This window comes from Hermetia illucens, chromosome 3 (genome assembly GCF_905115235.1).
Source record: "Hermetia illucens chromosome 3, iHerIll2.2.curated.20191125, whole genome shotgun sequence".
NCBI classification, from domain to species: domain Eukaryota; kingdom Metazoa; phylum Arthropoda; class Insecta; order Diptera; family Stratiomyidae; genus Hermetia; species Hermetia illucens.
Genome location: NC_051851.1, coordinates 83,401,820 through 83,423,992, shown reverse-complemented (window position 1 = coordinate 83,423,992; position 22,173 = coordinate 83,401,820). Strand labels below are relative to the sequence as shown.

The following is a 22,173-nucleotide window of genomic DNA, read 5'->3' as shown; positions in this document are numbered from 1 at the left end:
GTTCTATTGTTGCTGAGTTTTCCTTTTGAAAATTTCACTTAACTCTTTACGACGATATCTACCATCAAGGACAATGGTCACAATGCGATTGTCTCGGCTCTTGGCTCGTAACGAAAACTTTCTACTCGGAATCAGAAAGTTGAGGCTTGGCAAAGTTTCTGTTTGGTTTTCGCTTTTTATGGGGATAATCGATTTGGGATTTTCGGTGAAAAGTAAGGTAAGTATTTGTAGAAAATTGAGCTAATGTGGTACGGGGCTAAGAGGATTTTTAGGTATTTTGTAAGTTTTTATTGCTTTTGGCTTTTGTATTATATTTATTGTTACTCTGACAAATCCACTAGACCATTTTAGTGGGTACTGTCTGTAAATAAACTTGTATTTGTATGAAATACTTATCCTTAACGATATTTAACACGTTGACTGCCAAGGCAATTTTCAGAAATCTGGCCAAAAATGGCAATTTGATTTTATCACATTATATTATTAAAAACTCAAATTCTAGTACATAGGTATCATAAAAAAAAAATTTTTGTTGCTTTTTTCATAAAAAAAAGGGCATACGAATTATCTCGTAGTTGGCTTCTGGAACAGAAATCTCTTCGCGGAAGCCAACTACGAGATAATTCGTGCACAGACACGTTTCTACCTGTCGCTTCTCTAATCTCTGAATCATAGATACGCGTGCATATTTCATCATATTTCATCAGTAGTGCTGAAGAACTTGTCGAGTACATCACATTTACGTTCCTCTTGAGTGTTTTGTTTTATAATTATTGTTATAATTAAATTATCAAGAACCCAAAATGGAAAAGAAAAGATCACTGACTCAAAATGAAATGGAGTATTACGCAAATCTCAGTGATTCAGAATTTGACGAGATGTTTGATGAGGATGATAACGATAGTAGTGATTATGAACCTTCTGATAATTCAAGTGATAGTGAAGATATGGTCGTCTCCGAATGTGAAGTTGATCCTGAACCTGAAGATAATAACGATGATTCTCAAACAACAACATCAAATGCGAATGATGATTTGTGGACAGAAATTCAACAAAATCCTGAATTATTTATTTTCCAAAAAAATATTGGTGTGAAATTGGATACGGCAAATTTTACGGTACATACGCCGGTGGACTTATTTTTTTCGGATGAATTTCTTGCATTACTGGTGGAACAAACTAATTTATATGCTGCGCAAGAAATGGAAAAACGCAAAGTAATAAAAAAAAATAACAGGTTATCACAGTGGAAAGACGTCAGTGCTGCAGAGATGAAAGTTTTTATTGGACTTTTGTTGCAAATGGGACCTTGCACTTTTCCATCAATCGAACATTACTGGAGCACAAACAAGCTATATAATGTAAACTTTTGGCGCTCACATATGAGTCGAAATCGATTCCAGTTGATACTGCGTTATTTTCATTTGGTTGATAACTCAATACCATCTGCCGACAGATTATACAAGGTGAGACCGATACTAAATCATTTCAATCATGTTATGCGTGAAAGCTATGTACCAGATAGAAATATTTGTATTGACGAATCCATGATGCTATGGCAAGGAAGATTGCTTTTCCGCCAATATATAAAAAATAAAAAACACAAATATGGTATCAAACTGTATGAACTATGTGAGTCCGACGGTCTTGTCATGAAAATAAAGATTTATAGCGGAAAATGTGAGGAAACTGATAATAAAGTAGGGCACACTGCTGACGTTGTTTTACATTTACTGGAGGAGGAAAAAGGGGAGTGTATTTGGCAGCAAAATGGACCCGTCACTATATGCAAATGGAAGGACAAACGAGATGTCCTTAGCATTTCAAACATGCATGCTGTTGAAATGGTAGAGGTCTGTAATCGCTATGGAAAAATTTCTATGAAACCGAATATAATAGACCGATCAGACCAAATGCTTTCATACTACTCATCTCTAAGAAAGAGTATTAGATGGCCCAAAAAGGTTTCATTACATATTATAGAGATATATATACACAATGCTCACAAAATGTTTCAAAAAGTCACTTCTTCTAACGTAAAACTAATAAGGTTCAGAGAAGAATTCCTCATCGCGTTGATTGGTGAAGAAATTCAACCAGTTTCAAAAAAAATTAAAGCAGCATCGAAAGCGACAATCAATTATATAATTATATGTATATCCAGGAAGCGTGCTTTTTGCTGACGTCTAAAATATGGAAATCCAGTTGTCTCAGCACTAACATCAAGTTGAGACAGTTCTGTGCTAGTGTTCTTTCTGGGTTGCTATATGGAAGTAGCACATGGAAAGTGAACTCCACTGTTACGAAAAAATTCTCAGCTTTCGTCAGTCTGCGCCGTATCATCAGAGTACCCTAGTCTGATACTATCTCACTTGAACTTGGTCGGCGCACTGATTTGGCACACGTATGTGATGTGATCGGAAGACGGAAGTGGCAGTGGATAGGTGATACATTAACCTTCGAGTTACCACCCAAAAAATCTACGTTGTTTACCATCCGGGTACTCTAGCATAGATTTATAAGTAATACTATATTGCAGCTCATATATTAGACAGATATTGGCTAAGTTATGGTTCACGAAGGTATTTAAGCTGAATAAAATAACATACAGTGAGTTTAGTATTATATTATAAACCACTGTTTGTAATTCTAAATCAAGTATAATACCAAGTGTACCTTCTATAAGTAAACAAGTTGGGAAACCGGAAGATTGACGCTTCACATATAAAAGGTTTTGTATTTCTCTAAGTGAGAAGCATAACGCAGTTCTCCATTGCCTGACAGCATTGACTCGATATATTTAAGTTGCTTGGTGCTGTCAGCTTCAAGAACCTGACAAGAACTGAGCGAATTAAATATCTCGGGTCAATGTTATCAGCTAATGGAGAATTGCGTTTTGAAATTGTTTCACGCAATAATGCGACCCGAATGAAGTGGCATTCCACAATTGGTGTTCATTGTGATCGATGTATCAGCGCACGTCTCAAATCTAAAATTTATTGCAATATCATCCGTCTGCCGCTCTCTATAGTTCTGAGTGTTGGCCGACTATAAAAGACAATGAAAGGCGTCTTGCGGTAATGGAGACGAAGGTGTTGCATTGCACTGGTGGCGTGACATGTTTTGATTGCGTCAAAAATGAGGATATCCGCGATCGATATGGGTTTACACCGATCGCGGAAAGCTGGCAGTTGGGCGATTTCGATAGTATGGTCACGTAATTCGCGCTAACGAGAATTCACCTGTCAATATTGACCTGAACATCGAAGTCAACGGTAACCGACCAAAATGCCCACCGAAAGAACCATGGCTTGATACGCTGGATGGGGATTTAAAAGCCTCCAGATCAGGCGTTTGATAAGATAAAATGACTCCGCTTGTGAATGGGGCAAAGGCTGAAGAAAAAATGTGAGAAGCGATGAGTGCAAGACAGCTCCGTGTCACATAGTCAAAAATTCCATTGCCTTCTAGTTTTTCGAAAGCGATTTAAATAAATCATCTAATGGAAAGCACAGTATTGATAATAGTCAACCTCATACGTTTCGCACTCTGAGTTTGATGTTATTAGCAAAAGCCAAGAATTTAAACTACAACAGATATAAACAAGTCGGGAAACCGGAAGCTAGACGCTTCAGATACGAAATGTTTTGTGTATTTCTTTTATAAAGAGATTTGAGTGTGCATTTGTCCCATTAGTATGTAGCACGTAATATATAGATACATTATGTGAAAATATCCACTTTCAAGTGATATTAACATTCGAAGTCTTGAATTTGCACAGAAGCGTCATCTTTGGCCTATTATAACTTTGTTAGTAATAGTGCGATTTTCACCAAATTTGGTAGGATCATGCTCTATGCTGTAGCCTATATCACCTTCACTTGATGTTGGACCGGACCAAATGGAGAGCAACTTACTCCCACGTTTCTCGGTCCACGAATCCCTCGTTTAGGACTTGGTACCCAAGCATTCAAAAATAGGGACTAACGGTTTCGTTCAGGGCCCTAGGAGCTGCGTGATCGTAAGTGGCAACAGATGGAAAAATCAAGTGAATGTGGAGTTAGGATCTCTCACTATCCTAACCAATAATTTAGCTTTAGCCTAGCTTAGACTCAAACTATTGCCGGTTTCATTTGGAAATAATTCGCACCCTTGGTGTGTTTTTGCGAATAAATAAAGGAGCGTTGTCTATCTGTTGCCACTTGTGTGCCAGCTCTATCTATGATAGTATATACATTATATTTGATTGCATAACCATGACCTCTAGCACCATTCAATAGCCATGAAAAAAGACGATTTAATGCGTTTCCTTCCACGAATAATGGACGTTATGATTTGTAAAGGGTTGGTAAGCAAATAACGGATCTTGTGCCTGTGGGGTTCTGTGAAGAGGGGTGGAAATTTCTCCAGCCAATTCTTATGGCCATTTGAATCTCTTCTGTGGTAACTCACAAAATTCATACCCCATGAAATGGCATAGCAAGTGCCTTCAGCGAGAATTCAGTAACCCCCCACCTTTTACGGCGCTACCAAGAACTGGATTGTCTGGACGTTATGTTGGGATTCGGTAAGTGATCTGAAAAGCTCCGCTGGTTCGTCGCGTGCGCTGTATTGTGAACATGTCTGAAACGACTTTCGTCGTATCGTCGCATGCGAATGCATACGACCGGAGTTCGAGTCGATCAAGCAATGTCCTGCCTCAATGGGTTGCACCGATGTTTCATGCAGATTTTCCATTGTGAATTTCTTTGCTTGCTTAAACTGAAAATATAAAAGCGAATGTTTAGACCGGGTGAATCTTGCAACACAACTGCACCACAATGCACCAGTGACTATAGTTGCATTAACGACATATTAGCATACAATCTAGACGCGATGCCTGGTTTATGCAAAGTATCCCTTTCCAACTATTCTATAATAGCTTCGAAATTCATCTTCTCTCTCCTCAGAGGAGACTTCAGTCTGAGGTGAATCAGAATGCTTCCATTGCTTCCGCCGCTATCAGTTATCGGTCACCGGGTTCCGCGATGATCTCACGTCGAACACGCTCCCCGATGACGGCTGAGATTGTGCCACTCGGAATAATAAAGCCATACTAGTCTGCAATCCACTGTGCAGTGGTGTCGACAGTTTCGCGAAACGCATGGAGTGCCTTCCGTGGAATAATGGACGATAAAATGTTGTAGCTGCCCCACGGTTGTTATTTCATAGCAGAAGCAGATGATAAATTGATTCATTTCCTAAGTCCATTTAATTTGCTGCTTACACAAAACTGCTGAAGTCACCTCCACAGATTACGGTGAAAAAGCAGCAGCATACGAAACCATACGCCCAGTCACTGTGGCTCCCAGACGTCGAACCGCCCTACAATTAATGGTTTCCACGCCGTGTTATCCATTACGGGAGCCCGATCGGGTTACCGATTTCCACCTGTTTGCACTTAATGGACTTGCATTTTGGGATGGCTTTGAGATGTCTCATTTTTTTTAATTTAAGGTCCTCTTTCTTTCCTATTCCTCCAACCATACGCCCGTAAGAATCTCTATTGGAAGGGAAGGAAAGGCCTAGAGATATGAAGGTAGGGTGGGAACCACATATACCACGTTTCACTGGCACCAGAGACAAAATAAAACGGGTGCATAGACAATCCGTTGTGGCTCTTTCCTCATCGAGCGCTGCGCTCCGATACCGAATTTTCCACGAAGATGGTCGAGCATGATTGTTTCGATTGATTTCTTAACTTTCGACTAGATTCATTTATTTAGCCTAGGGTCTTCTAATATTAGTACTTTTTCGATCTACTAAAACGAATGAGATGGATTCAAGTGTTCAAAAGGATTCCACATTGCTGATCCTAACTAGCATAGAGGCGAGCAGTGAAGTAATGAAGTAGTATGCAGATGTTGGCGAACATTCGCTGCTTCTCGTATCGCAAATCACAGGTTGATAAAATCCATTCTAATTATTGTAATCTTTACTCATTTTCGAATGTAATCCGATAATATAATAATATTTATGGTAATATTTAATGGAGATTTTTCATATCACTCAAAGAATCCCAACGAGCTTCCAGACAGTACAGTTTTCTGTAACGGAAGCGAAAGAATAATGGGGTGGACTTTAGGGGTTACCCGCCCAGAGTGCAGAGTGGATTACCGCCGAAGGCATCCGCTGTGCCATTACGCCTGTCATGAATTTTGTGGATGTTACCGAAGGGGAAGTTCGACGAGCCATAAGCAGCTCAAACAACTGGAAGTGCCCAGGTCTGGTTTGGGTGCAGAACTTCTGGTACAAAAAGTTCACCAATGTACATGGTCGTTTGGTACACAGGGCAAATCAGGTCATGAGGCGGCCGGAGAAATTTCCACCTTTCCTCACTGCGGGGATTACTTATTTTATCCTTAAGAAAGACACGGTACAGGACCCTGGAGACATAAGACCAGTTACTTGCTTACCAACCCGGTACAAGTTCATAACGTCAATTATTAGTGGAAGGGTCAATGCATACCCCGAGACCCACAACATTCTGTCCGAAGGCCAGAAAGATTGCCGAATTGGGTCCACAGGTTGCAAAGAGTAACTCATTATCGGCTCGATAGTTGTAGGGCAGGCAACGGGAAGCCAAAGAGACCTGTTTAGTTGTTATATCGATTATGCCAGGCTTTTGATAGAGTCCCGCATACCTGGCTAATCGACGTCTTACATCTGTATCGAATTGACCCGACAGCCATGGAAGGGTGGCATACTACCTTGTCAGTGCGTTCATCTGGGAGTACCAATACCTCAGAGCCAATCCGTATACAGAGGAGAATTTTCCAGGGTGATTCGTTGAGTCCCAGTTGGTTCTGCATGGCGCTGAGTCCCCTTTCATGGCTACTGAATGATGCTAGAGGGTTTGATTCCAGTTCTCTAGAACTTCCTTTTGTTTTGCAACCACTTATATAATGAATTATTGTAACCGCTCGTGTTGTCGTTCGACGTGTTGTTCATGAATATATAAAATAGGCCAGGCTCCGAGTTGCACGCTATATATAGTATAATACATACATTATGAATTTACCTAGTTTCCTGTCATTATGCGATCAATATAGGCTCGTCCAGAAACCGCTATCGTACCACAACTGTAGTGCATATCATCGTTCCTTCTTTCCCAAAATATCAAAATTGCATTCGTTTCTCCTACTTTTCTATAGTCCTCTTTTGACAACAATTAGAAGTAAAGCCGGAATAGATGCAACATGGAAACAAAGGGAAGGGGAACGAGTGATATTATCGCTTCAAAGTGACTACAAAGTGCAAATTTCACTCAAAGATTTTCCGCACTAGAAAGAGGCGAGCTATTAATGAAAATTGCGCTTTGTTTTCTCGTTTCGTAAATCAAAGGGATCAGACGGATGAGAAAGTATGTTAGGTTGCGTTCTATGTAAAGAGCAATAAATTAAAAATCCATTTCTATTGTTAGTTTTTTTCTCTCGCATTTTACATTTCTATTATCCACCTCAATTTGTGTAGGTGGTGTTTGGGTTGAGGCGAAACACACAATAAAAAGTACGAGACAGAGACAAAGGCAAAAATAAAAATAACAAAAACTCTGATGAAAAAGGCTCATCAAACGACGATAAAAGGGAAAATATTCAAGTATGAGTACAATAACGATGCAATCATGATGAAACAACAATGGAGGGAGTCGGACGGACGGGAAATAAAAAAGTGATCAATGTTTTAGCTCCTCGCATCAAACAGGGAAAATTGTCAAGAGAGGGTTCAGAGGGGTGCAAAAACTGGGTAACTTTAGCATAATTGAGATGCTGCGACAAAGACCCAGCTCTGCAGCTCGTTTTCAAAAAGCTTCGAAATGACAAACTGTGCAGCCGGCTTTTTTGAAGTGTTCAGATTGTTGTCTATAAATGTCGTCGAGTCTCGTTTGATTTGCCTTTTATCAGTCGCTTTTCCTTTTCACTGTGCAGCATTACGTTTTTCACTCTTTCCTGATTTTTAATTTCCCAACCGACTGATTTTTCCAATGTTAAATTCTTAGAGCTTTGTTGTTAGTATGTCTTTTGATTGCAAATATGGGGATAAAAGCGTCTAACATTGCTGGATGCATGTACATAGAAACAAGCACGCTAACATGTTTTGTGATTTCTCATGCAATTTATCAAAATATGTGCAAAAAATTCTCTAGGGGTTATTTTCAGGCAAGATTTTGAGTGTCATACAATACAATTCGATGGCCAAAATCACTAGATTTCGATTGCCAAATTTTGCTCACGGTCGGTAATAGTAGAAACGTAGCATTAGTAACTTACTTAGAGGTGCTCATAAGGGACCACAGGAGGATGAACCATACAAAGTTCTTATATGTATGTACTTCAATCTTTTGATAATATATGATACGTATAGGGGGAAAGTCGGCAAGGCGATTTCAACAGGGAAAGGAGTCTTTTCTTCAAATTTTTGAGCACGCCAGATAGGAGCGAAAATGTACTGAATATTAATGCAGGTTAGCTTACCTAGTAGTTTGAAATTCTATTTATATTTTGCCTTTTGGATCAAATAATTTTATGGCTTCTTCTCCATGAAAATCTCAGGAAGGCATGTTTTCCAATGCTCGAAACGCCCCTTTTTTCTCCCTTATATTGTTTTATTATTATTGCTTTTTACTCTCCGTTTCAAATCCTGAATATTCTTGTAATTTCAGTGAATTTTTAAATTAAAATTTTTTGTAACCACATTCGCCAAATACCATTTACGAAAAGAGGAGGAGGAGTCACAATAGTCTAAATGACCGTGTAACTGTGGCGCGGCAGGATTTGCGGCATGCGAAATTTATGTCGAATTCGATCAGTTCATAACATACACGCATCCCAGAATCCCAGGTCAGGAATTTATTGTATCTTTACCCTACCGAGATAGTACTCCATGCTTGCCGGAAAACTTCGCGTAAGGTAAAACAGTGGAGGAGGAGCACAGCGTCTCGGGAAATCCTAGGAAAAGTGAAACACAACTCAACAAACAATTAGCGATAGCGTATGTATGGAAAGTAGAGGTGGTGATTAGTAACAGTATCTTATCTATGTGATGAACTCCTACTTTAGTATTTAGGCTGGAATGACCGCTACGATTGCATTTTCCCAAGTAATCCTATAAATCTAAAATTTGCTAGGTACGTGTAAAAGTGTAATTGCGTAAGTGAGATCATTTCTTCTTTCGTCTCCCGAAATCGTCACCATTTAATGCGCCGCGAGCCAGTGCGTTCCTCACACTGTTTTATGGGTAGCTTACTTCGCAGGACGGCAATCAACGGCCAATATTGAGGTGCGCTAATGTCATAGGGAACGGCTTTGCAATCAGTGAAGGTGGCAAAATGTCGGCGTCTTATGAGAATATGGTCGATTTTACTATTCCCACTATAAAATGTAGGAAGGTGAGACAATCGTCTGAAGAACCATGTATTCGTAAGTACAAGATCATAGATGTCCGCAAAATCGATTATACGCTCGCCACCCTCATTGTGTGTTCCAAAGCGTTTCTCCCCATGGCACCACATACCCATTAAGGTCGCCGACATTGATGATATAGCCACCAGAAGGCGCCTTGCATCGAGAAGTTGCCAGAAGGGATCTTTCTCGGCATTAGGTCGACCTGCCTGGGGTACGTATGCGGTGAAGAGATGAATAGTGCTATTAGCTGATATAATCGTGAGTTTCATTAGCCGGTGATCAAATCGTTCGACTTCTTTAATGCCATCGCGGAAACCCTCAGAGATGGCAATGCCAACACCGTATTGAGTGTATGGGCTACCAAAATAGAGTTTAATAGGTTATAGCCATTTTTATCGCGTTCGCGTTCTATGTCGCAGCTTCTGACACCAGACCATCGGGTTTCTTTCAAAGCGCAGATAGCAATGCGCTCTTTCCGAAGGGCTCTTGAGAGTTCCTCGGTCTTTCTAGTTGGTGTGCCAACATTTAATGACGCAGACCATGCGTCAAGAACCCTTGCCCGTTTCTCGACAGAACTGGGGACCGTCCTGCCGCGTTGTGGTGGACGCCCTAGTGTTTTCCCGAGGCTTGTTACTCGATCCGATCATGTTGTTTCTAACGACATTGTATGCATTTTCTTGGTCAGCCTGTCCCGGGACCTGCCACCAAGAGAGATACGATAGGATTTAGCATACTGGAATAACTCCAACCATACATTTGTTTAAATGATTTAATATCAATTACGTGATTGGTGCATCATTCTTGGATGATTTCCGCACCGGCACCAATAGTACTCTACATTTCATGCCGATGTATCATCGATATTGCTAATAGCATAACTGTGTCAAACGCCGCAATGACATCATGAAGCAAACTAAATAGTGGAATGTTTGCGGACTGCGATCGCTTCATGTCAATGGTGGATTTGGTTGTTTTATGCTATAAATTAATTTCGCTGGGGTGCCAGGTTAGAGCATAACTTCGGATAATACCTTGCGGTCGATACTCTCATATGCCTGCTTGATAGACGTTGACTTCGAATTCCTAGATTTCGCAAGCATTTGTTTCATTGCTAAATGCAATATTATTGAGCGTCTAACTCTGACGCCATCCTTGTACTTCCGATGACTTTTTCTTGTTTCCCAGGACTTTTGGTAAAGATTTCGTAGGCCAAAGGAACAGTGTGATGTTAACGTAAATGTCGCATGCCAGCTTGTCGCCTTTTTATAGATTACAGACGCAATTTCCTACTCGCTCCATATATTCTGGATATTAGATGCTGACTTTTTCAGGCAGTTGTTGTTGACTTCCAAAGTTCCGCGGTTTTATAATCACTTCCCGTCATTTGCTTTGCCTTCTGGGCTTCTATCGCTGGATCAATCTTCTGTAGTGGTGGTCGATTCCAGTATCAGTATGTTCTTCGTTTGTGAGGTTGCCAATTCATCCGTTGGTATGGTTGTCTAAAGTAAGTACATTCGTGATCGGCATAAAGTCTCACCTATGGCGAGAAGCTGCAAAAGAAATAATTTCTGTGTATGATCATATCGTGTGATGATATTGTGCCCGAAATTGCGAAATATCCCATCAGGCGTGTCCTTTCTTGCAGATAACAGAACACTAAGCGGATGCTTTATTGGTGTGCACATCCACTCTTATCCGGAGATATACGTATATCGGCATATTTATACGCAGGTCGGGTAGGTGGAAACAATATCCACACCTGGCTTTGGGAAGGATATCCAGGAATAAAACTAATCCTCGGAAACCCAGTACCGGCGGCTTTTGGGAGTGGGCAAGTCAACGTTAATATCCAACGATCATAGTGCCGCAGTAGTGGCAACCTTGGCATCAAATATTTCGCAGGCCAGGAACAGAGGAAGAGACTAAAACTGGTTTCATTGCCGGACCCATTCACATCCTCACCCATACGGACAGAAGTACCGGCAATTGAAACGAGTGGAAAGAGTATAGAGGCAAGATAAAAAAGGAAGAAATTCCACAACCAATCGGGAGCTAGCAATAGTACTTACCATGTATTCTCATTCATTAATGGGTCGAAACATGAAACAAAGATTCAAATATTCGATGAAAACAACTACAGAAAAGTAATAGCCACCTTTGACAAAGAAGGTAAAAGGTACTACACATACCAATTGAAATGCCCCAAAAGCAATACAGTAGTGCTAAAAGGGATCGATGAATTTGTCGGAGATTAAAGAAGATTTGAAGGCTGGAAAATTTCATTTGAGATTGGTACGTAATATCATAAACCGCAATAGAGTTCCCCAGCCGCTCCATCGAGTGGAACTCGAACGTGATGGAATAAAATTTAAGAAGGGCGAAACGCACCCAATATACTTTATCTACTTCATTGAGGAATTGTCGTAGAAGAGAGGCGTAAAAAGCTTGATCCTGCGCAGTGCCATAATTGTCAAGAATTCGGTCACACAAAAACATACTGCAATCTACCAAGTATTTCTATCATTTGTTGAGGTCTGCACTAGCAACTAATTGTACTAATGCTAAAAGCTGTAGTAATTGTGGTGATTACAAACTAGGGCTAACTACAGAAGTTTCCCAGTCTATGCGGAAATCAAGCAAAAATCGGAACCGAAGCAACGAATTCAATGCGCCGAAACAAATGCTACTCCCGCCAGCATATGCCATTGAAGGCTTAGAGCCTCCTCAACAAAACGTGGGCTATGGTAGCGTTTTGAAATTTACACCTTAAAGCCAAGAAAATACAAAGGCCTAAACCCACAAACTGGAAGGGCTTTTCCTTAAACTAACTCAAACGATGAACTAATTTATGGTCTCAATGTAAAATATGATGCAAGAAATGATGCGTAATCATACCCAGATTTTACCGGTCCTTCTCAGAACCAAATGAACCAGCTCAAAATATTTCACCGGGATGCAAACGACGTTAGCCAGCATAAACCACAAATACGACACTTCCTGTTTGACAAAGAAGTTAACTTAATGCTCATATCCGAAAAGCATCTTACTCACAAAAACAATTGCTTCCATACTAATCTAGAAGATTACTGCAAAGACTACCTCGAAGCAACTTCAATCCGACTACTGGAGTGGGTCACTGCTATATATTGTGCGATATATTGTCCTCCAAATTTTAAACTGACTTCTCAGAAATTCAAAGAATTTTTTAACACATTGAGCAAAAGATTTCTTGCCGCTGAAGATTTTAATGTCAAGCACAATCTTTGGCTATCCAGACTGACCATTTCGAAGGGAACACAATTGCGGTGCGTGCTAGCGTCTCATCTTGAAACCCGCTTATTAACCGGCAGGTTGACAAAAAATTCCGCACCTGATTGATTTTGGGGTTACTAACAATGTGTTGCGGGAACGAACGAGCTGGGCTATGAGCAGAGAACAACCAAATCAATGAATTGGTTAAATTTTCATGAGTATGTAAGCACACATCTGCCAAACAATCCTCCCTTGAAAATTAAAGGTAAAATAGACAAAGCCCTGTTGAAATTCAAGAAAAATTTACTGTGGCTACACAGCTCTCTACTCCACGCCTATGTACCGCCAGTCTTCCAGAAATAGTGCACCGTATAGTATACTACAGCTGATCCAAATAAGGCAGAAGTTGAGAACACAGTTGTAGGTTAACAGATTTGAAGGTCTAAAACCGCAATTGGCCAAAGCAAGGCGGTCGCACCACGAAACCCTTAAGGATCAGTAGTTGCAAGGTCACTTACGAGGTTTATCGTCTACTTCATAAAGTGATTTTTTTCCAACTGAGCCAGAAGTGATGCCGAAAATGGGGCCGTGTTTGCAAAATACCTGAAAAAGGTATTTCTCCTCCACTTTCTGGAGATGGAGTCAGGACTTCCAAAAATTTCCATAGTTACAACGAAAGGAAACTTTCTATTTAGAGCCAAACAAGTTGCTTAAGTCTTTAGAGAACAAGTGGGCCCAAAGAAAGCTCCACGTTATGACCTAATGACGGGAAAAATGTTGAAGGAATTTCCAGGTATCACAATCACTCACGTAAATCACACATTCTAAGCAATTCTTGCCTAACTTCCTCAGACTTGTAAAGTTTCAAAAGTTACAACGATTTCTACATGGGGGAACTACCATCATACAGGCCTATAAGTGTGCTACCCATCCTCTGAAAAGTGTGCGAAAAACCACAACTTTAAAAAATATCACAGTAAATCCTCAGCACCAGTTTGACTTTCGATAGAAGCATGGTATTATCGAACAAGTTCACAGGTTCGTCTCTGAGATAAGGGAGTTCACTGGAGGATACAAAGTTTTGCTCAGAGGTCTTTTTGGATGTGTCACAAACCTTCGACAAAGTGCGGCACGAAACTCTGATCTTTAAAATAAGGAAGCTGCTTTCAGTACAGTTTCATGGAATTTTGGAATCCTTTCTCTTGAAGCAACAATTCATGGTAAAATACCAAAAGGTCACATCTCATGAGTGCAACATCCAACCTGAAGTTGCTCAGGGCAACCAACACTCTACCTCATCAATACTTCGGATCTATAACTGATTCTGAACGAAATCAAGTGCTGTTACGTCCCTTTAACCCTGAGCCCGCAAAACTGTGTAAGCTGTCAATCACTAGTGTAACGATTACTCAACAGAATGAGGTAAAGTACCTTGGTTTGCACCTGGTTAGATGAGTACCGTGTAGAAAACATATTGAAATGAAGGCGGCGCAAGCGGAGTTGAGAACAAAAAATATGTATTGGTTTCTAAGCAAAAACTCTAAGCTTTCACTCGACAATAAACGCCAGCTCTACGGGCTTCAGCTGTGGGGTTCAGCGTGTACATTTAGCATCGAGTTGCTAGCAGCAAACCACAGATGATGCAGTGCTATATGAAAAACATCCACAAGAAACTCTAAATTGTGACAATGAGGTAGGAGATCTCATTCCTGGTGACGAAGTATAAAGGAAGATTGATTTCGCATCCTAATCCCTTAGTCAGAAGACTACTACAACAGCCTAGTGTCAGTCGATTGTAAAAAATGAACATTCTAGAATGTAAATAAAGATTGACAAATTAACAACAACAGTATCCGGATGGCTCAAGTGGTTAGAGGGCCGGACTGTCAGAAGGTCGCAGTTTAAATCTTACTGGCTGAGGTTTCAGAGCGATTTGTTATTGTGATCAGATGTCAAATACAGGTCGACTCAGCTGTGAATGAGTACCTGAGTCAAATCAGGGTAATAATCTTTGTCGAGCGCAATGCTGGCCACATTACCTCTTACAGTGTACCGTTACGATTTTGAATGGAGTGCTATAACATACTTGATGGCCTTTGATCCAATGCGGATTGTTGCGCCAACAATTATTAAAATAACAACAAATAGTTTTGGAATACATCTGAATTTTAACTCTAAGATTTACAAACTTATTGTTAGTTTCTGTTTCCGAAAAGGGGAAAGGGGAAGGGAAAAAAATCACAACAAAGTGGAGCAGGTGAGGGGAGGGCTGAAATTGCTGGCGAAGCGCAAATGGTTGTAATTCCGAAGAAACAAGAACCCTGGGGAAAGATGGTATTTGGGAAAAGCGAGATGGGAATAGGATATGACCGGAGGTTATCATCATCTCCAAACAAGATGGAGTTGACCTTCTTCGGAGAGTGAAGATAGACACAGGCAGAACTCACCGATTCAGGAGATATCGTTAGCCGCATTAGACAATCCGATGAAGAAGGCTCCTACGTAAGGAGTTCAAGAAATTCAATAATGTTATCGCCGACAAATTCTTGAACCAAATGGGCAAGTCATTAGGGTAAAAAGTCGGCATAAAGGTTTGCAAGAACATAGATGGGATAACCACGAGAGTTTGCGACACAAATCACGATTATCAGCCTACCAGTGAAGGCAGCACTCATACTGTTGGAGGGAGGGAGGGAAAGTAAGAATGGGTGATTTAGATGTTTTGGCCTTGGCCACGTCGCAAAGCCATGTATCTAAAAGGCTGTGAACTGTGGGGGAGGATATGGACCATCGGATTAGTTTCATACAAATGAACCTCTGCCACTACCAGGCGGAGTAGGATCTTCGCTCGCAACCCATTCGCAAAAAAGATATTGATGTGGCCGTGATTGGAGATCTATATCGAAACCACGGTGGCAACATTTAGCTTAAAGATCGGTGGGGCCAAGTATCGAAATGGTAAATAATTGAACATTTGGAGGAAGGATTCAACAGTGCAAAGGTGAAAAAAATTGACATATACAGTTATTTCAGTTGAGCATGAGCAGATACTGAGCGCTCTGGTTTTGGTCGTGAGTGGACGTCGGTTGACCATCATAGCTGAGGCTTTTAACGTTCAGACTCTTTACTGGGAGAATTTGGGAGAACGCAATCTTCTCGAAACATTTGCAGAACTGGACTTGGTACTTGTGAATGTTGAGACTTTTTAAGAAAGTATCTACCACTTTTAAAGAAAGTACCTGGGGCCTATAGTAAACCTGACATATGTTTGCGCCGCTTTAACAATAACAGTTGCGTGACAAGTTAGTGAGAGCTATACTCACAGTGCTCCACCGCCACCACCACCACCACCATCTGGGCAAAAGTCAAGCACGAAGCGACTTCAAAATAACGAGAATAATTGACATTCGAGTGAAACATTAAAATTCTATTCATGTAAAACAAAACGTTATTAAAATCGGTTTACGCACGCACCCACAGTGAATTACATCGTTCTACCTTGAATTCAAGGAAGGGTCTCCATATATATGCAAAAGGGGGTGTACCTTTTTTTTCACCAAATATAGCCGCGTGGGTTATTAAACAAAAGGTTTAGATTAGTACTTTTCAAATCTGGTCTCAATCCCGACATTCAATGTGTACAGTGGGAGAGCGGGGGCTGAAAGTGGTCGCTTCTGCCGCGGACGCATTCTCAGAACCTACCCAACCGAAAAATCTAAAAAAAATCTCAATGGCACGATGCCTAGGTTCTGAAATACCCTTCATACCGATATTTGTTCAAATAAAGTTAATAATAGTATGTTACTATAATGTTTAGTAATTGACCGTAAGACCCCCCTTAAGTTCATCCGACAATCATATATAGGGTTTAATATAATGCACGTTTGGTGAAAATGGTACTATTACTAACAAAGATATAATAGGTCAAATTTATCTTTTTAGTGCAAATTCTAAGACTTCGAATGTCAGTGTTACACGAAAGTGAATATTGTGACATAATATATCTAATACATTATGTGTTAGCGACTACTGTTTTTATATCGGAAACACACAAAAACTTTCATACCCAAAGCGTACAGCTTCCGGTTTCCCGACTTGTTTGTAACTAATAATAATAATCGTTGGCCCAACAATTCATATTTTATCAAGGCCTTGGAGTGTGTTAGAGCACTTCATTCAAGACCGTAATGTACCGTCTACAGGATTACAGAAACCTGTAGGAGGCAATGTTTGTATCTGTTGTAGGTTAACTTCGTCACATTTGCCAGTAATATTGAACTTCTAGTGTATTTAAAAAATAGAGAGCAATTGAATTTTTAACTATTTACATACGAAACTGTCATGCGCTCATCACTCCTCACATTGGGAAACACAACACCTTTTATACCTGAAGCGTCTAGCTCCCGGTTTTCCTACTTGTAATGTTATTATTATAGTCATGTGGGGTATCAAATGAAACGTCTCAACATTGACATTGGTGCGGGAGTCCGAAAGGGGTCATTTACTTGAGGGACTTGTTCTCTACCCAACCAGAAAATCTGGAAAAAAGTAGTGGCACATGATATCTACAAATTACACTTCATACTGATATCTATATAGATAAAGTTGATAATTGTGTATTACCATATTTCTCATTACTATATTTTTTTTAGAAATTCACTTGAAACCCCCTTAAGTTTGTCCTAGATTCATCAAGTTGTGCAATAGTATAGGCTATACTATAGAGCCTGATTTTACTGGTACAAGTCGTGCTATTGCTAACAAAGTTAAAATCGGTCAAAGTTGTCTTTTTTCGTGGAGATTTTTTGCAATCTAAGAGTTTGGACGTCAGAATTACTCTAAAGTGAAAGTCTGAGAAAAGAAATGTCTAAACATTAGGAGCTAGCTACAAATGGGAAATACACAAAACCTTTCGTTCCTGGATCGTTCAGCTTCTGGTTTCCCGACTGGTTTAATGAGAGGTTTCTCACTTAACGCTGTCCAAATGATAAGCTCAGAGCAGCGAGACAAAAAGAAAATGAATACAAAGCATCCATGACGACTGGAATTCGAACCCAGAGCAACGAGTTTGGGAGGTTGACGCTCTACCCTCAGAAGCATCGCGCCGTTTACGCCTACCAATGTCTACTTAAGGTCCCCGCGATGCGAAGTGAACAGATAGGTCGAGCGGGAATAGTGCAATACTTGAGAAAAAATGGTCCAGTAACAACTTTTCAAGTATGTTTTGATAGATAAGTCAATAGAAAGAATATAATCATACTCCACTGTTGTTCTTCGTTGTTGAAAGAAAATGCTCACCCGTGATCAAAGCAGATATTGGCCGATAGTATTTTCCTTTTTTCCATGAAACTCCAATCAAAATGATACGCAAACGAACGGATAGTAGAGATAAAGCTATTGTTTCTCTATTGGAAATCCAATGTATATAATATTTTATTTTATTAAATAGTAAAGCCTGTTTTAAAGTATAAATGCGTACTTTCACTTCTCACCCTCTATTTAACTTGACAGAGTACTTGGAGCTTACTTAGATTCTTTAAAATGAAACGAATGTCAATAGCGGTTTCAAGCTTTGCGCTCAGAACAGAGTCATACAGACAAGCTCCCCACCACCTCAAATGCATCACCGCATTCATGGCTGCGGTAAGGATTAAAGATGGGAACCATTAAATGGAATAGGGGACAAAAAGATAAACATACAACAGGATATAGGATAACAACAAAGTTGAATAGAATTGACTACAAGAATCCACCCAGCCGTTACGTACGTAAGTAAGACAATGTCAAGCGTATTTCAGTGCGCAGCAAAGTGTGCATTCCCGCTTGCTTCGGTGCAAGCCATTAAGCAGAGTGGTTGAAGAATGGTTGTTATTATTTCTACCAACTTTTGTTCATTGTGGTTGTTCTTATTTCTGCTGTTACTTTCCTCTCTGGCCTTGTTTTACTTCTTTGTTATGGGGAATGTGGCGTATGCAACAGCGCATAGACAATGCCTTCCTGCGCTTGCAGAGTGCAAGGATTTAATAGCTGAGATTTTACATTTGCAAGTAATTTCAAAAGGGTTCGTATTATTCTCACGTTGCGAGTGAAGTTATTTGGAAATTGTGGTTTAATTTCGTGTTACTCCTAAGACGCGTATTTTTATGCGCTAAATAACAGAATGCAAATGAGAGTTCACAATCGAGAGCCAAAGTCTAAAGAGGGCAGAAAAGCAAAAGTACTGGCCATGAAACTTGGCTCGGTGAATAGTTCTGGTTATGTTATTTATTAAAAGGTGGCTATAATGTATGAAGCGCTTGCCTGTTCCCAGCCACTGTTAGGCATATGCCATTTATACAAGGTGACAACGACTTACTCTTCGAAATTGGCTCTTAATGATTATAGTGGGTAGTAAAAATCAGCCGTTCAAAATAATGAAAACTGTGGAAACTCATCAGCAGCTTGAAGATCCTTTTACTGTAAGAAGAACTCCGGCTAGGCGATCTGACTGCATTGCCTGCAGAAGGAGTATTACGATTAGGTTCTCTGAAGGAGAACAAACAGTTGAAAAATATGAGTTTTCCGGGAGCATAGTATAATTACCAAATAAAGCGACCACACGACGTCAAATCGGTGCCGAATTGTGCCTTTATCCACAGTCCAGGTTGCGATTCTAGCCTTCTAGCTTTCTTAAACAATATTAGAAGCGTCCTGCTGGGAAGACAAAATAAAAAGAAGACAGTCCATAAGTCTGTGATTTACATTAAAAAACATCGAATATAAGAAATTATTGGAATTCAAATAGTGCCAAAAGGAACAAAAAGGAGCAGGCATAGAATCGCTCTCAAAGAAGGCAGCATGTGCTGAGGGCCAATCTCAAACTCCGTCGTCCTGGGTGAATCAACAAACCTGTAAACTCGAGAAGGAAAGACGGGGGCAACCGTACCAAGAGCGCAAGTTTTATCAAGCAGTCAGTAGAGTGAAGCCTTATATGCCTCGATGTTCATCAAGTCCACACAAAGAGGGAAACCTGATTTTCGGAGTTGAGAACTTTCATTGAACTATTGAACAACCGAAAAATCGGCGAGTGGCAGGCGGCGGCAAATGTAAGAAACAGTCGGTACAATTCATCGGCTTTAAAACTATAAGTCAATAGAGCCGATGGAATTACGGCCGAACCGGTTGAATGACGATAGGTAACGTCCAATACATAGGAGGAAGGGGATATCAAACAGTGCCGCAACGACAGAGGGATTACGTTGCTGAGTGTACCATCTATAAGATATTCTCTGCTATCTTACTAGATCGGATAGCCATATACGGATAGAATATCATCGAGATTTTCTGCGTGCGGCCATCAGTTGCCCCATCTTTTCATCGACTTTAATGCCACCTGCACAGGGCCAAGAGAGAAATCGGTATACCGGCGAGATTGGCAAGACCACCTAAGCCCATCCTGGCCAATTCGACGTCAACAATGTTCTAAAACAAGACGATGTCCTATCATTCATCCTCTTTAACCTGGCCCTGGTAAAAGTGATCTGTGATGCTGATGTTAATGCGAGTGGCACTATGATCTTCAAGTCTACCGCAATTGGTGTAAGCTAACGACATCGACATCATGGGGACAACAGCCCGAGATGTACAGTCTACCTTCATCCAAATCGAGCAGGCGGCACGAGATCTGCTAGGTGCACATTAAAGAAGGGAAGATAGGAGACTACAACTTCGAGACCGTTGATAATTTGTCCCACCTAGTATCGAAAATCACATCCGGTAACAGCTACGACAATACCTATTTCAGCTTACGAAAACTGTTCCGCTAGAAAAGTCTTACCTAGGATCAAAGCTTTTACTTTACAAGGCAATAATCTTGTCAGCCCTTATGGATTCCTCGGAGACTTGGGTTTTAGCAGGAAAATTGCAACCTCTTGGCCGCGTTCGAGAGAAAAATCATCCAAAGGATTTTTGACCACCTACGTGAGGATGATCCCATTGCCTCTATGTTCTGTCTTAATAGGTTGTGGTGTGCGGACCATTTAATCCATATGGGTGATGACGATTCAGCTCGGAAAGTCTATAAGGGCGATATCTATGGTAGGAGAAGAAGACGTGTCAGACCCTGCTCCAAGTTGAGCGATGGCGGACGATACACAGTTTTTAGAGATATCAAATTGTTAGACTTTGATGCAAAACCGGGCTGCCTCGAGTTCCTTACTAAGGCAGGTCTAGACCGGATACCGGTTGTTGCGCCGTTGATGATGATAATAATAGTTCCAGAAATAAATAATAAATACCAGGTACCAAATCCGATTGTGAAAGAAGGAGTGATGGTAACTTCCGTCTGAATGATTATACACCACCGCAACTTCTCAGAGGGTAGGTGAGGAAAGTGCAGCGAGTCACAGGCCAGTACCGCTTTATTACTCGCAGCGCCACAATCCCGGCCATCATCAGGAAATATGTTCGACTTGCGGTCATCGCGGAGACTGATGACCAAGAGTCGATGGGGGCATCAGCAACACCACGCTGCACTGCAGGCAACAGTTTCAGTACTAGCCAAAGCACTCTTCTCCACCGTCCAGTTGAGGTTTCCGCTGAGGTTCGGGACGAACTCCAGAGAGCGTCTATCGAATTCTCGGAAATGGATCCTTTGCATAGAGCAGTACTAGTTTGTTGTGGTGCAGTTACGGCTTAATAAAGTGTAGGAACTATGCCGTCCCCGGTGAGACGACACCCGTAGCTGAAACTCTGAACACACAAAGCTGCTAACACTGTCTAGTTGAAAATAATTACAACCCTTTTCCGGCCGCAGTATATACCTCAGCGAACAGTTCAACATGACGTCTCCTCCATCCCTGAGATTACTTCGTATCGTCTGCTGTGGAATATCTAGCATTATAGAGGACTTGGCCTTCTCGTGCCAGATGAGCCTAAGATGTTTTGTAGACGACCTGACAGTGGGAAAATATTCAGGCAAAGCGATCGAATAATGCTTCCAAATCATCAGTCAATCGATGAGCATTTGGTTTATCCAGAGAGAAGGCAGAGGAGGCTAAATCATCTCTAACGAGGGTATTTGCTGATATTGCAAGGCTGCTTTCACAAGAATGATAAAACCCGCTGTTGTCTGAGCGAGAGCGGTGGCCAATGCTTTAAATTGAAGGGGACTGAGTTCTACATAATAGCTATTCGTGTTAAGGTTGTGTAGTGTCTATAGGACAGCTTCAAATGAGGCAGTGTTTGCCTCCATGCGCCCCTTTAAATCTCCTAGTAAACCCTACCAAAAAAGGAGAAAAAACCCGTCCGAGGTGTCTGCGGATTTCCGAAAATAAAGAGCTATACAGGAGGAATTAGTTATGTTGGTCTTTATATTCATTCTGACTCTGTTTACCTTCTTTTTCAAATCCAAAGTCATTTAGCCATCCCCTATGGGTACGTGAGCAAGTAAGCAAGTATTGTCAGTGTAGTCGAGATGTTTCAAGAAAGATAACATGGT

At 40.8% G+C, this 22,173-nt stretch overlaps 1 protein-coding gene across 1 annotated transcript in view; it reads left to right on the top strand.

The window, feature by feature from the left end:
* Window positions 1-803: 803 nt before the first annotated feature.
* The window catches only part of LOC119652054 (piggyBac transposable element-derived protein 4-like), a 99,555-nt gene continuing 78,185 nt past the window's right edge, over window positions 804-22,173 (top strand). Inside the window, exon 1 of the mRNA XM_038055989.1 lies at window positions 804-1,632. Coding sequence (XP_037911917.1) covers window positions 804-1,632 — 829 coding nt within the window. The remainder of the gene's footprint in view (window positions 1,633-22,173) is intronic.